Below are 15967 nucleotides of genomic sequence, written 5' to 3'. Positions count from 1 at the left end.
GATTTTGAAGCAAGTCTAAATGTTCTATTGCCTCACCCCCACCAAAAAAACCCTTCTGGAACTAGAGGTTTAAGCTTGTCTCTACTTGACTATACTCAAAATCACACAACAACTACCAAAAAATAAAGAAAGTCACATTATTTTTTATTTTATGAGAAAAATGGATAAAATCACCACAGCTAGTCACTAGGTGGCAGGTCCCTGATTCATCTTGTCTTAGGTCACAGCGTACAACATGATTGCTCTTTGCGAAAAAGAAACAGGTAGCATGTGGGCACTATACCTGATTTTAAAAATTTCAAATAGCAAAATATTTTTGTCATGTAGACCTAAAAGTCTAGAAGAATTGATGTAAAGCCTTTATTAATAAGGACTCAGATTTGTATAAAGCTTGGGTTTACAAAGCATTTTCCTCACAACAACCCTGTGAGGTAGGTAATACAAGTATTGTTGCTTCTTCAGGGGATCCTTCATATCCCAATAATGTGGGCTTTTCCTCCAGGCGTATCTCCACCCATCAAACACGCTCTCATTCTATACAATTCTTATCCATGTTAAGAATCCTAAACAAAGCAGTGGAGGCCTTCCTCTAAGTTTCTTTTTTTTCTAATGTGCTTGTATTACCCCCATTTTTACAGATAAGGAAGCTGATGTTCAGAGAGATTAAGTGCCTTGCTTGCTCCCACAAACATAATGACTGTAAATCCAAGCTCCCCGAATCCTAGTCTTTTGCTCTTTTCATTGTCATGCTTCTCAAAAGGGCTAGGATTAGCAGGGAGGGTTTCATAAAGGAGATGGGTCTTAAAGGATGGGTAGGATTTAGATAGCAGAGGAAAGAAAAGCATCCTGAAAAGCATGTTGGAGTGTTATAGCTCTTATTGATTTCCTGCTTTCTAATTCCTATAGCACTAAGACTGCAGCAGTTTGACACTTAGTTACATGCCATCTTAAATGGCTTATTTATAGTTTCATGTGTTAGCCTTATCTCTTTAAACCAGATCATGCCAACTAAATGTACACTTTGTTTAATGGTTTCGATTAATACCACAAGAACAGCTAGGTAGTGAATTAATGTTTCAGAGAATAGCTAGTTACATAGGAAGAATATGAAGTGAGCTGGGAAAACTTTCCTACGCTTCTTTTCCATCTGCAGAACCTAGTATAGTATTCACCAAAGAGCAGATGTGCAATGAATATTTACAGTAGAAATTCTGGCTAATCTGAATATTTTTTTTCTATCTCAAATGCAAGCTGACAACAACTGAAGTAATTTACAACTATGAAATTTCTTTAAGGCATCAATGTTATTAGATTTAGAACTAGCTGACCAAGAAACACATTTTTAGCAAGATATTTTTGGTCTTTATGTTATACAAGTGAAAAAATAATACTCACCCTGGCCTAAAACTGAAATTAATGCAAACACATACTAGCCTCAAATCTTATCAACGGTTGTTTTCTCCTTTTCTATTTATTTTTTAAAAGGACGCTGACTGATTACCATACTGTATATCTCTGGGAATGCAACCAAAAAGAAGCTTCAGATAAAAACAAAATTTCCATTTGTTTTTTTTTTATTTAAAAAGTGTTATGATAATTTCAAGGAAAGAAATCTGTCATTTTGAGAGTTTAAGGATTTTTCTGAATAGAAGAAAACAATAAAGTCCATGTAAGAAGAAAATCTTTCTACGTTCTGTACTTGATTTTAAAAAGGCTATAAAAACAAGCCATATACAAAAACATCATGTATCACTATTTTACTCTAAGTCCTGGAATTCAACAGCCCCAAGCATAGAAAGGATAACTGGGGAAAGCGCAGTAGACACAAATCAGTGCTATTCACCACCAATTTGATTTTAATTATTATGGGATCTAAGTTGCTTTGAGAGGTTTCTATCACATTACATGCAAGCAGTCATTTAAAAGTTCCTTAAAATGAGACAAAACCTGGAGTTCTTAGTTTTCTACTGACAGCTTTATTTTATCCATGGAGCACAAAATAACTTGGGAAAAATATGGAAGGCAAATTGATTAAATGTTTATGAAGATGACAAAGGAATTTTGAGTAAGAAAACTAAGTAGCTGGTACAGAGCTGGTGGTGGCACACACCTGTAGTCCCTCTACTGGAGGAAGCTGGAGTTCTGAGTTACAGTGGTCTAAAGCTGACTGGTGGTTCACACTAAGTCCATCACCAATACCTTGAACTCCAAAGGGGGTTGCCTTAGGTGAACTGGCTCAGGTTGGAAAGTGAAGTGAAAACAGTGGGATCAGGCACATAAGCAGGCCCTGCACTTCTAGCCTGAGTTAGGTAAGATCACTGAGTCTTTAAAAAAAGAACAGACAAGAGGACAAAGGAGAAGAGAGAGGAAAGAAAATGGGGGAGGAGAGAGGAGAGAAAAAGAAATTGGCAATGTTGGCAAAGGGCAATGAATTTATATGACCTGCCTTTTACTTGGAGACAGTGATATTGCTGAACAGCTGAAAATCATTCTGGCCCCCAGACCAATGTCATTGTGGAAAAAAAATACTCAACTATCACAAACTCTGGTTTCCTGTTTTGGGCCTGCCATTAACAAGCTGTGTAACCTTGGACAAGTCACTCAACTTCACTGGGTCTTAGTTTTCTTATCTGTAAAATGAAGGTTTTCAATTAGATACACTCTAAGATCCATTCCAATTTTAAATTTTAATGATTTAAAGTTTAGGAGTTGGTGAATTCATTCCAAGCTTTTAAACAGTTTGTGCATTTATTGGCCTGTGAGTGGTACTCAACCATATGTATCTTTTACTTGGCAACCACTATTTTTATCAATAACCAGGGAAAATACTCAGTTGGTTCAAAGTCATAATTTTGTGACTTTTTCAGCAAAACTAGCCCTTTCAAGAGATAAATTTCATTTATGTCTTTTAAAAAAACCCTTAAAATGAACCTGATTAAATACCATAAGTGAGTTAAGCACCAAATATCTAAGTCTTCAGGGTTTTTATAATCCCTCTATATTACCTCTTTTAAAGGGTAAGGAAATCCATGCCTAATGGCATATGAGTAATGATCATTTACAACATCAAAATGTCTATTTTTTAAAAAGTATTTTATATAAGGTGAAGATCTGCAAAAATTTTTTATTGTGTTACACCAAGATACTGCAAATATTTCAAAGTAATACAAAATTAATCCACAGAATAGATTATGTGGAGATCAAATGATCCAAAAAGTTCTATTTTTAGTTTGTCACAGCAGTTCTTAAAGTCCAAAAAGTTGATTATTCTAATAATTTTGAATGTTCCACCCTTGCAATTGTCCAGTCAGGTTTCACTCCTTGTGTAAACTCTCTCTGAAATCTAAAAGAAAAGATAGCATAATGAACTCATAATAAAATCAATCCATATAAAACTTGGATAATTATATAATTATCATATACTTTTGCAGCTAATTACCAAATATCTAATATTAAATATAAACCAAAACAAGGAACCTCCACCTCAGCAAAACATTTACCAAATACATAATTATATAACTCAAGGGTATGTTCAAAGTTTAAGTGTGTATTTTCTGGTGGCTAGCCAAATTAAAATGAAGATATTTCATTATTTAACATGCCTCATTATAACACGATAAAACAACAATTTCTTAATTATATATCTATGCAAGTAGTGTGTATATATAAAAAATTATAGTAGAGCTGTTTTAGAAATCCAACAGTTAAGAGTTCACATAAAATTAGCTGCTCTTCCTAGTCAATTAATTAAAATTTTAATTAATTTTTCCTAGTCAATTAATTAAAATTTTAATTAATTTTTCCTCATTTCTATCTTTATATTGACCGGCATTTCACTATATGCAGTTTAGATTTATTAAAGGCATTTTAAGTGTTAAGGTGGAAGAATTTATACTTTTAAGTCATTCTTATAAGAATAAAATCAGCTATTATCCTAGATCAATGGTCTCCAAACTTTCTTGATCACACAGCCTTCCTTCAGTAATAGCACATAGCTTCAATGTGTATATTTACTTATTTTTACAATTTGTATACATATACTACTGCACTCATCATTACATACATTATTTTTAAAATTAATTTATTTTTAGTTTTCAACATTCACTTCTCTAAGTTTCAAATTTTCTCCATCCCTCTACCCTCCCTCCCCAAGAGTCAGTATGCAATCTGATACAGGCTCTACACATACATTCCTATTAACATTAAGTATATTATAAAACACAAAGGGGAGCCTTACAAATTAAAGGATGAGATAACCTTTGGGAGCCAATGGAGTTTAATGAGTGGGAGAGGCAGATGAACAGATGTGTACTTTAAAATCATTTTGGAAGCTGGGTAAAAGACGTTATGTAATACGGAAAGCCTTAAGGCAAGATCAATTAAGAAGTTATTGCAATAGTATATGTAAGAGGTGAAGGGGCTTGAACTGAGGGGGTCAGGGGTGTTTACATGAATAGAGAGGAGAAAGACACAAGAAATGTCATGGAAGACATCTGTTAACTGATTAGACATGTGGAGTGAGAAGGAACCTGGATGACTAGAAGGACTGTGATACCCTCTAAAGTAAGTGGGAAGTATGGAAGAGGGTCTGAATTAGGAGTAAGAGCAACATTTTGGAGTACAACTCATGCATGCTAGTTCAACTTGTAATACTCAATCCAAAATTTGGCTGTAATATTCACCCAAAAGGAAAAGTGGGGATGCCAAGAATCATACTCACAAGTCACTGACCCAGAAGGCAGGGTCTACCCTTTGAAGAGTGGCTGACTAGAGTTATAAGGTGATGAGGGGTTAGGGGAAAGTGATAAAATAAGGAATTTTCCTGATGATACCTGTAGAGCTGCTACTGAGGGTCTGAGTATATTGACTGTACGGTTACAACTTCCCTAGGGAGATGACCTCTCTGATCGTTCAACATTCCCTGCTTTACCTTCTAAATTAGGAAAATTGAGAGTTTGCAGATAGGAGGAGGCAGAAGACAAGGTGGGTGCTGTTGCTGTGTTGGGATGTAACCAATCTTCTACCTTCTGATCCCATATCTGTTGAGGTCAGGTCCCAACTTTGGAAAATACTGTCATAAATAATGACAAATCCTCTCCAGGCAGTTAAAAATTTTAGCTGATGTGCAGATTAATTTAGAATTTACAACCAAATGAATGACTTTACACTGCTGCTTTTGGCACTATTCTGTAAAAGTTCTCGTTCATACTCATTCAAGTACAAGCAGATTCTCTTTGCTTCTTGATATCGAAGGAAATACTCCCTCTCTAGGCAGTGATGACAGAACTCTGTAGCTCCCAGGCACTTAAATAATTATTTGTTAATAAATTCAAGTGATCCCAGCACCATGACACATTTCAGTGATCTAGCTTCACCTTTTCACCTAAATTTTGTCAACTATATAAGCATTACACTTGTTCATATTATCACAACTTTATTATAAAGTAAGCCATCAATACTGATAGTAACAATGTTTCAAAACTGATAAAGAGTAAAGACTATAAAAATGACTTGTGCTTTTTACTAAGAAATGCTGGACTCTCTACAATCAAAGAAAAAATTCTACTGAAGATGTAAAATGTCTTTTTGATAACTGCAAAGAAAGCAAACGTCAAAGAAACAGAAATGGAGAATATAAATTCTTTTAAGAACTGTCAACAAGCTAGTTGATGACAAGGAAATGAGAAAAATGAATCTCTCTCCCTTCTTTGCAGGGGAAGAGCTGTAGATGTAGAACATGGATATACTGGCAGATGAGGCTGATGTGTTAGTTTGTATTGCTCAACTGTTTTCCCCCTCAATCTCTTTTATTCTTTGTTTATGAGGGGTGATATAGACAAAATGAAGGCAAAAACAAGGTCAATAATGTCTCAACTACTTTCTTAGTTCTGGAAACATCTTCACTGGCCATTTTTAAGTGTGCTTTATAAGATTTTTTTAAAGCAAATATTCCACAGCCTTATTGATACAATGCTACCATTCTATTATTAAGAAATGATACATCTTGACAGCTATGAATTGTGGTATTGACATTCTAAGGCCAGTTAGTGTAAGAACCCAGTATTGGTCTCTTTAAGCATTTCACTGCCCATTTGTCAACTTGACTAAATTTTAGCACCGCTGCTATCTCTAATTTCTGAAATGAAATTGCTGTTCTTTAGCTAGTATTTCATTTCCCCAACCCTTTCACAAATTACCTTCAAAATTTCATGACTTTTCATTCTAAAACGCCATTTAGATTTCCCTCCTTGGTATCAATTTCTCCATTCTCAAGAGAAAGAGGAAACAAAGCAATATCAGGAGACTTACTCATAGTTTGCACTAAGAAGCTGTTTAGTTTCTACATTCTGATCCCCTAGCTGAACTTGGAATATTTTGGTTCCACTTAACGTCTCATCAGGGAGTTTGGCACTGGTTAGATACCAAAAGCACATCAGGATATGAACAAATTTCCTTCCTTGAGGAGAAAAACAAACAAAAATATATCAAATATACAATATTCAATAAGCTGAACATCTAAGATTTTACAAGTTATCATCAGTATTTATACTATATTTGTTATTGGTGAATATGTTACATAGCTACAGTATATAAGAAAAAACCAGTGAAGAACAGTAAAAAGAATATTAATTCTGGTGAACTTCCTAATCTGCAGAATGGCAATGATAGTTATCTCCCAAAGGGCTATTATGCTGTTCAAATGGCACAGTGTTTGTAAAGTGCTATGCAATCATTAAGGCACTATACACGCATCAGTTTATACTTACCATAGAGTTACTTTAAAGGAAAGATTTTATAATTAGATAAATGAGTTATCATTATTATTATCTAAATTTAGGGAATGAGGTACTTTTTATAAATGTTTTTGAGCAATATAACTATGCAAATTTCAAAATTATTATAAAAAGAAAATCTTTCTGAAATGTATTAATTATTTTTCTTCCTTCTTAAAGAAGATATCACAAATTAGAGCAGCACAGAAGGACTACCTATCAGATATATGGGGAGGGGAGGAATTTTTGACAAGGTAAGATACAGAGAGGTTCATAGGAAGGAAAGTAGATAATTTTGATTATGTAAAATTAATTATTTTTGTATAGAAAATGCATCAGAATTAGAAAAATAATAAATTGGGGGAAAATATTTGTAGCAATTTTCTCCAATAATGGTCTTATTCTTTAAAAGCTACATAGGGAACTTACTAAAATTTATAAGAATGAGAACCATTCCCTAATTTATAAACAGTCAAAGGATATGAAGAGGCAGTTTTCAGAGGAAGAAATTTCAATTATCAATTCAGTTCAGTTGTGTCTGACTCTTCATGACTCCATTTGGGGTTTTCTTAGCAAAGATACTGGATGGTTTGCCATTTCCTTCTCCAGTTTATTGTACGGATGAGAAACTGAGGCAAACAGAGTTAAATGATTTGTCCAGATTCATATTAAGTGTTTGAAGCCAGATTTGAACTCAGGAAGACTTATCTTCCTGACTCCAGACATAGCACTCCATCCACTGCACCACCTATTTGCCCAAGTATCAACAGCCAAATGAAAAAATGCCTTAAATCATCAACAGAGAAATGCAAATTAAGATAATCTTTGAAGTACTACCTCACACTTATCAGATTGGCTAAGCTGACAGAAAAGGAAAAATAACAAATTTTAGAGAGGCTGTGGGAAAATGGGCACATTTTGGTCCAGCCACTCCTGAAAGAAATTTTGAACTATGTCTAAAAAGCTACTGAACTGTGCATACCCTTTGACCCAGCAATACTGCTACTAAGCCTATGCTCTGAAGGAAAAGGGAAAGGACTCATGTATACAAAATATTTTTAGCAAATCTTTTTGTGGTGGCAAAGAATTAGAAATTGAGGGGTTATCCATCAACTGGTAAATGGCTGAATAAGTTATGGTATATGAATAAGACGGAATACTATTATGCTGTAAGAAATGATGAAGGGGATGAATTCAGAGAAAACTGGGATGACATTTGTGGATGAAAAGTGAAGTGATCTGAATCAGGAGAATACATAACAACAATATTGTAAAGACAAACAATTCTGAAAGACTTAGGACCTCTGATCAAGTACAATGGCAGAGGCCTCATGACACATGCTACACACCTCTAGGTAAAGAGATGACAGACTCAAAGTGAAGATTGAGGACTATGTTGCTGCTGAGATTTTTTTCAACAACATTAATGCCAGAATTTGTTTTGCTTGACTATACATGTTTGCAATGGGCTTTGTTTTTCTTTTGTTCTCGATGTTGGAGAGGGAGAGGTAGGAAGGAGAGAATTCAGAAATGAAAATAAAACTGAATTTAAAAAAAAGAAAATCAACAACATCAGTAATTTCTGTTAATAAAATACCTTTTCACTATCCTCAAAAAACCCTCCTACAGACCATACAACATCTTCTCTAGATCATTAGCATCCATGATTATTCTGGATTGCAATACAGTAATATCCTTGGTCTTCTGTTGAGCTGTTTGCCCCTATACAAAATGCCTCCTATTGCTATGCTTTTCTAGCTGTGTTGCAAGAGGTTTTATTTTTCAATCTTCCTTAATTATAAGAGTATCAGCATTGTTTCCTTTGACAGTACTGCTATTCTTTCTAATTTCCTGTGAGCTAAGAAAGCAGAAAAATGTTTATTAGAATTGGTTGCATGATAAAAGTTAATGGACTTCAGTTAGAAATTTAGCCTGCTACCAAATGCAAAGTACTCTAGCAATACAAAGACAACCACAAAACAGCTAGTAATCCAGTTTGGCTGGAAATTAGAATTTGCAGGGGGAGTTGTCTGAAATAAGCCTGCAAACTGGAACAAAACCTAGCAGGGCTTTAAAAACCAGCTGAAGGAGCTTTTGTTTTATCTTAGAAAAATGGGGGGTCCTTAAAAGTTTTTGAGTGGGGCGAATGACAACAAGGTTAGACTTATGTCTAAATTATGTCTAGTTATGTCTAACTAAATTATTTTGTCAGCTGCGTGAGTTGGACAGCGGACAAACTGGAATGAAAGAGGCCAATCAAAGAGACAATTACAGTATTCTAGATGAGTGGTGACTAGGGCCTAAACTAGAGTAATGCCTATCTGAGTGGAGAGGAGACATATTTAAGAGATGTTGTAGATACAATGGACAATTCTGGCAATTAACTGGATAAGTATAGTGAGGCAGAGAAAAAAGGAAAGGATGTCCTGAGATTGTGACCTGGGTAATTGCGGAGTAAGAATGGGAATGGTGGTACCTTCAATAGAAATTGGAAAGTTCATAGGTAAGGTGGGTTTCCACCAGACTGAAGAAGATAAATTTCATTTTGAACATGAGTATAATATGACTATGGTATATCTAAGAAATGTACAAACACATGAGTTGGTGATACCTGACTGGCTTTCAGGAGAGAGATTAGAGTTGGATATATAGATTTAGGAGTCATCTTCATAAACTTAAACATTATGTGCAGATAAGACAACTAAGGGAAAGAGAGGGTCCAGAAGGGATTCCTGGCAGAATCTCATAATAACAGGGAAGGAGGCTCTTGATGATTCAACCAAGGTAGCTAAGAAGGAATGGTCAGACATATAGAAAACCACAGAGTACATCACAGAAGTCGAATGATGAAAGAATGGCTAGGATGGGTGTAGTTAAAAACACAACAAAATAAAACAGGCCTACTGTTCAAGGCTCTGGTCCTTCTGATATTTGGTCTGGTGTCTCAGGCCTCAGAAGGAGCAGGACTAGGCCTTCCCCTGAGGTCTCAATCATTATGCTCCAGGAAAATATAAGTTAATAGATTTTCATTAACTGTCTAATTGCTTATAAGACAAGAGAACGGACTTTATTGTTTTGAGATTTTGTGACATCTATTTCAGATGACTGAAGTTATTAGAAACCATACCATTAGATAAGTGAGATGTTTCATACTGCTTATTTCCTCTTATTATTGACATTTAGGCAGATATTAATTTAAATGGTTTGCCTGAAATTAAATCGGCCACTTAAAAAAAGTTTTTTTTAACAACGGAGTACGTTATTCAAATTCATACGTGCAGGTTAAAAAGAATAGCATGGAATATAACAAAATTCTGTCAAGTTAATTTAATTTTGTCTTTTTTAGGCATCAAAGAGATACCAAAGGTCAATCTGAGGCAGAAGATCAAAAATCCAAAATGTCAGAATACTGAAATTTCATTAAAAGATGCTATATTCTCACAGAGAATTACATAATGAACCAACTGAATAAAAGGGATGATAAACTATAAAAAGTTAATAAAGAAGTTGTAAAAACTTTACCACTAAATGATGGTGCACCTGAAGTGCAAAATGAGATGGACATCTTCAGATGTGGCTATGGTACTGATTTGTTTTGCTTGATTGTACTAAATGTTATAAAGGAGGCCTTCCATTTGGGAGTGACAGAGAAAGAAAAATAAGTGAGGAGAATATTAACAAGACCTTAATAAATATAAAAAACAACAACAAACAAACCAGAAGCTCCAAAGTGGTCACAAATAAAGCAATTTGTTACTATTATGGTTAAATTTAATATCCACTTAAAATCAAGAAACAACTTCATATTAGCTAACATTTATAAGTTTCATATGCAATATTCTTTATTTGTTGTGCATTAGAATGCTCATGTTTGTTAAATTCATAATAAAAAAATAAAAGTTTACCATTATACCCAGATGTACTATAGTCAAATTAAAGTCAATTTAGCTCTGAAAGTAATTTTGTTTTCAAATTCTTATTGAGAAGAGTAGGTGATACTATGTATCACTCCTTGAGTGATACAGCGTACTTTAATTTTTTTCTCTTCTTTTCCTCTACATTCAAACCCAGACCCACTCATGGCTACGGACTTTTAAAACTAAACTCATATTTACTTTTTTGAAACTCAAGCCAAGTTATGAATCATGAAAATGGTGAATTCAGAAAGAAGGCGAGGCGTGTCAAGCTGATAATTTTCATCAACCTGAGATGTGACAGTCTTTAGTTAGCATAAAGAGGGTAGGTAACAGGGAAAAGTACTGAGCAGATGGGTAGTGTTAGTTTTATGATTCCTTCTGAATTCAATTTTCACAGAATAGATTTATTACTTCTGTACTATTGGTCCTTATAACATCAGAGACACAAGAAAAGTATGCAAAAGCAATGTAGATAATAATTCTGGAATCATCTGCCTAAATGCTGATTCCTATGAAATTCAGATCTATATGTCAACTCATACCTTTATCATCATAGTAAATGGAGATGTCGCCTGTTGCAGTGTACACAATTTCATCAAATTCAGCAGCAAGTGCAGTCTTATAGTTGTCAGGCAGTGAAGCAACTTTTTCCTTCAACACTTGGAGTACCTGGGTTTGGAAGAATCAAGCCAATAGGTTTACTGAGTTTACCAATTAAACTAGTATTTCAAAGACTAAGTAGTCCTTACAAAAAAAATTTTTCTTTCTCATTTCTAAGTTTTATTACTGTACTGAACGATCCTCATGGAAGCAGGCTGGAAAGGCTCTAAATAATCTGGTAGATCATTTTTGACCTGAAGCTGTAAGGGGCCACTTATATGTCAGTTTACCTTCAACTATGATACAATTTAGCTACCTTCGTCTTTGTTTTATGTACTGCAAAGAAGCTACATCAAAGGTATAAAAGATTTGGCAATGAGCCAGTCATGAAAGCAGAGTGAGAAATAATAGATACATAGCCTACAAACTCCACTAGTAACCAGGCAATATTCAGAGATCTCAAGGAGTCACCCCAACATAATGAGTGGAACTCATGTGAAAGATTTATGGGAAGATATGGACGAGAGCTGCAAAGGATGAGAAGTTATGGATGACTTGTGAACTTTATTAATGGAGGAAGGAGGCACATTAAAAAGATCACTGATACACTCACCCACCTTAACATGTCTTGAAAAGTTCCCACCTGTCTACTTTCAACATGTGCAGAAATGTCAAGAGTGCACTGCTTTAACACTTCTAAAAATAATAACTAGCATTTATATATTGCTTCAAAGTTTGTAAAGTGATTTACTTGTGTTCTCGTTTGATCCTCACAATGATCCTAAGGAAGGGACTATGATTATCCACATTTTACAGATGAGGAAACTGAGGCTAAGCGAGGTCAAGTGATTTGACTAGGGTCACACAGATAGAGCTAAGGCAAAATATGAACTGTCTTTCCAACTTTTTAAGTCTAGCACTCTATCCCACCACCACCTAACTGCCAGTATATGTATATGTATGTATGTATATACAGCAGGCATTTATTGGCTGATAAAATGTACAGAATTCTTTGTGAGTGCTTAGAAAGAATATTTTGTTATACTTCAAATATATAAAACTAGTAGTTTAACACAAGATCAACGTATTAGTTTCTTTTTAAAGAAGAAGGGAAATGTTTATTTTACCTCCTTGGTGACAAGCTCTTCCAGAAGATCAAATTTACACTGAGAAAGCAGCTTAGATACGTGAGCAAAAGCCTTTATCCAAAAAGAAAAAGATTAAATATTTCATTAAATATTAAATATTTTGAAGGAAAAAGAAAAAGAAAAGATTAAACAATATACACTGTAGAAGTGTAACATGAGATTTTATAGTAGGAGTTGGATCAAAACTATGCTAAGTAAGTCAGATATGGCTCTCTCAAAGTTTTACTCATAGAATGAAAAAGAGGGGCTGAGAAAAATTGCTAAGTGGTATTCCCACTTGAAAGGATACAAATGGTAGTGAGACTTTCACAGTGAATCAGAGATTTGGAAAACAGTCATCTAGCCTTCCCTCCATATTTGCCATGGGTTTGTCCATTTCTGCATGGTCCAGTGTGGAGGTATAGTACCAATGCCATATTCACAGCTCCTAAGGTAGCCATGAATATACCACCGCAGTTCTGATTCATAAAATACAACAGACTCATTCAGAACCAAAACTTTATTCAGAAACCAGAAAGCCAAATCCATCATAGCAACAAAAATCTATATACAATAACAATGTAAAGGACAACACCAGCCCCAAGCTTTCCTTCTGCTAGCCTTTCTACAAACCAGCTCCATTAAATAAATCACAAGCAGGCCTCTTAAACAAATGGCCTTCTCTCTCTCAAAGTCAGCTGACAGTTTGCTTGTGACCTTCAGTTCTGATTGTTCTCTCACTCATTTCCCCTCAGCTCTACTCTAGACCTGCTTCTTCCAGTTCCATCTGATCAGCAAATTTCTCCCACCACAGGATCCATGTGACTGAGACTTCAGGCCTATTAATGAATGGGAAAGATCTTTCCATTTCAATTAGTATTACAGGAGGGGAGGGAATAAGCAGTAATTCAGGAACTACTATATGCCAGGGATTGGTAGAGGAAGTTGCTTACATCATTGAAATCACAATTCTGGGTCTTTTTGTGTTTGTTTGTAACTTTTCATGTATGTGTCTCATCTTCCTGGATTACCTGTAAATTTCTTGAAGGAATAATACTTTTTTGGTATCCTAGCACAGTGCTACATATATTCTAAATGTTCATTTTAATTCCTAAATACGGATTAGTTATATGAACTTCATATACATTTTTCTTCCAGAAGATGACAGAATCAACCCTGCCTTGACTACAACATAATTTTGTCAGTTGTGTATAAACCTGAGGGGAGGAGCTTTAATAGAAAGGACGCCTGCTAGGAAGATAGGAGAAGTGGATTTTTCTTCCGGCATTACTACTAGCTAGCTAACTTTGAGAGCTCAGGTCATAACTTCCTCACAAAAAAGGGCAAAGTGTTGACCGGATGACCTCTATAGTCCTTTCTATCTCTAAAATTCTATTACTTAGTGCAAAAATCCTTCACATGCACCATCTTATTTAAATATCACAAACATCCTCTGATCCAAAAAAGTCAGTGTCTCCATTTTACAGATTGAGAAAGACATGAAGGTTTATAAGACTTGCCCAAGGGTTATACAGCAAGAGTGACTAGAATCTGTTCTTGAGTCTCAGTATTCTTTGCCAGCTTTTGTGAAGAGTAATCTGTTAGAGATACCAATAAGTAATAATGTAAATATCATTTATGTTTCCCTTCCTTCCTTTACTAGTTACCTCTAAATGTCTTCTGTCTTCCTCCAGTTTCCACACCTCCTGAACATGTCAGAGGCTAACCAGTGGCATAAGGAGTCACTCTTTGGCCCCACCAGTTAAAGATCTACAGCACTTATGATAGCCCCAAAATTTCTAATCCCTGTATCGGAAGCTATATCGGAACCATATTAACATCAAAGGCCAGAGAAGAGAATTAATTTTCCTACAGCCACAAAAAAAGTAAACTTCAGGGCTGGGATTTGAAACCAGGTCCTCTTTTGAAAAATTAAGCTATTCTCTTCTACGCTCACTTAGGTATCTTTCAGCTGTAACTACAGTTTAGTATTAAATCTGTTATACATACATATGATACATACATATATGTGACATATATATTATTCATAAGCATGTGTTGTGTCCTCCAGGACAAGGACTTGTTTTGCCTTTGTATTATGTTATTCCTAGAACTTAGCACAGAACTGGAAATGTTTAATGACTGAAGATAGATGGGAAAACAACTGTTTGAACTAACAGAGCATGACAAATTAACAAGTCACTTATTTACTGTTACAAGAATGTGAAGGATTTAAATTCTGTTTAACCCCTCAATTATATGACAGCTACTACAAAGAAGATTGACAAATTCTTTTATTTAGATGTTCTGAAGTTAGTCCCTCCGCTCATGTCGTGAATGATGAACAAAACAAGCAATACTTAAAGCCACAGGACCATTCACGGTATGACAGAATCAGAACATCACCCAACATAATAATGACTTGGCAAGAAAGTAAAAGAGAAGGACAAACAATCAGAGACAGTTCCTGAAATGACGAATAATCTTTACAAAAGCTTCATCTGATCCCCAATCCAGGTGGTTCCCATTAAAGAGTGGTAAGTGGGATCAAAGAATTTGGAGTTGGAGGGGTTTTCGAAGACCTGTTTTAACTCCTTCATAATACAAATGAGCAAACTGAGACTAGCTGTGTGATTCGCCCCACACCACAATCACACAGGGGTAGTAAGAGACAAGTTTGGATCCGGATCCTCCGATTAAAAATCCGAACGCTGGCACAGATGGGATACGGGACTAAGCAGAGGTCACCCCCCTCCCCCAGACCCTCGTTAGGTCCGAGACCTTGGACTGCAAAGGAGGAGGAAGACCCCGGGAGGGGGGGCGGGCCAAACCTGCTTCGCTCCCTCGGTGAACTCGGCGATGCTGAACTCCTGGTCGAAATAGGCCCAGATGAGGAAAGCGTAGACTCGGGTGCGGAGCCACACCAGGGGGTTGAACAGCCCCAGGTACATCACCCTCGTCTGCTGGCGCGGCGGCGGCGGCGGCGGCGGCTCCTCCGTGCTGCTGTAGCTCCGCTCGGGAGGCTGGGGGCAGGGCCCGGGGCCGGGGAGGACGAAGGCGGCGGGAGCGGCGGCTGCGGGGCGCTGGGCGGGGCTGAGGAGGGGGCGGCGGCGGCTGAGGCTGGGGGCCGCCGCGGCCCGGGCCCAGCCAGCCCCGGGGGCAGCCCGGGAGCTGAGGCTGAGGCGGCAGCGGCAGCAGTAGCTGAAGGGTGGCAACGTGTCCGCGGGTCCGAGCCGGGCCGGGAGGGCGGCTCTGCCAGTCAGCAGCCGGGCGATCACGGAGCGGGGCAGCTGAATGGCCAGCGCCATGTTGCCGGCCTTTCACCACCGGGCCGGTGCAACCGTAAGAGCGGGCCGGGCGGGAACCTCGCCAGCGTCGCACCTGGCCTGTCGCTTTTGCTTCGGGAGAGGTCCGGCCATTCACGGCCTCGCCTCCCTGCAGCGGCGGCCGCGGCAGCGGTGACAGAACTTCTTTTTCAATTCGGCCTTCGTCGGCCGCTGACCCTCCTGTCTAAGAGTGACCGACACGCGGCCCTTGTCTCCTGCTAACC

The 15967-nt window shown here is 37.0% G+C and overlaps 2 protein-coding genes across 2 annotated transcripts in view; one reads left to right on the top strand and one right to left on the bottom strand.

The window, feature by feature from the left end:
• The window catches only part of TYW5 (tRNA-yW synthesizing protein 5), a 158277-nt gene that overhangs the window by 120411 nt on the left and 21899 nt on the right, over nt 1-15967 (top strand). The window lies entirely within an intron of this gene.
• Nucleotides 346-15965, bottom strand: MAIP1 (matrix AAA peptidase interacting protein 1). Its single transcript, XM_072612814.1, has 5 exons — nt 15249-15965; nt 12418-12489; nt 11233-11359; nt 6310-6457; nt 346-3343 (listed from the first exon to the last, which is right to left on the bottom strand). The coding sequence occupies exons 1-5, from the start codon at nt 15723-15725 to the stop codon at nt 3265-3267; spliced, it is 903 nt and encodes a 300-aa protein (XP_072468915.1). The 5' UTR covers nt 15726-15965; the 3' UTR covers nt 346-3264.

Source organism: Notamacropus eugenii, chromosome 5, assembly GCF_028372415.1.
Source record: "Notamacropus eugenii isolate mMacEug1 chromosome 5, mMacEug1.pri_v2, whole genome shotgun sequence".
Lineage (NCBI taxonomy): Eukaryota > Metazoa > Chordata > Mammalia > Diprotodontia > Macropodidae > Notamacropus > Notamacropus eugenii.
Note: the sequence above shows the minus strand (reverse complement) of the source record. Positions and strands in the feature narration are given on the sequence as shown.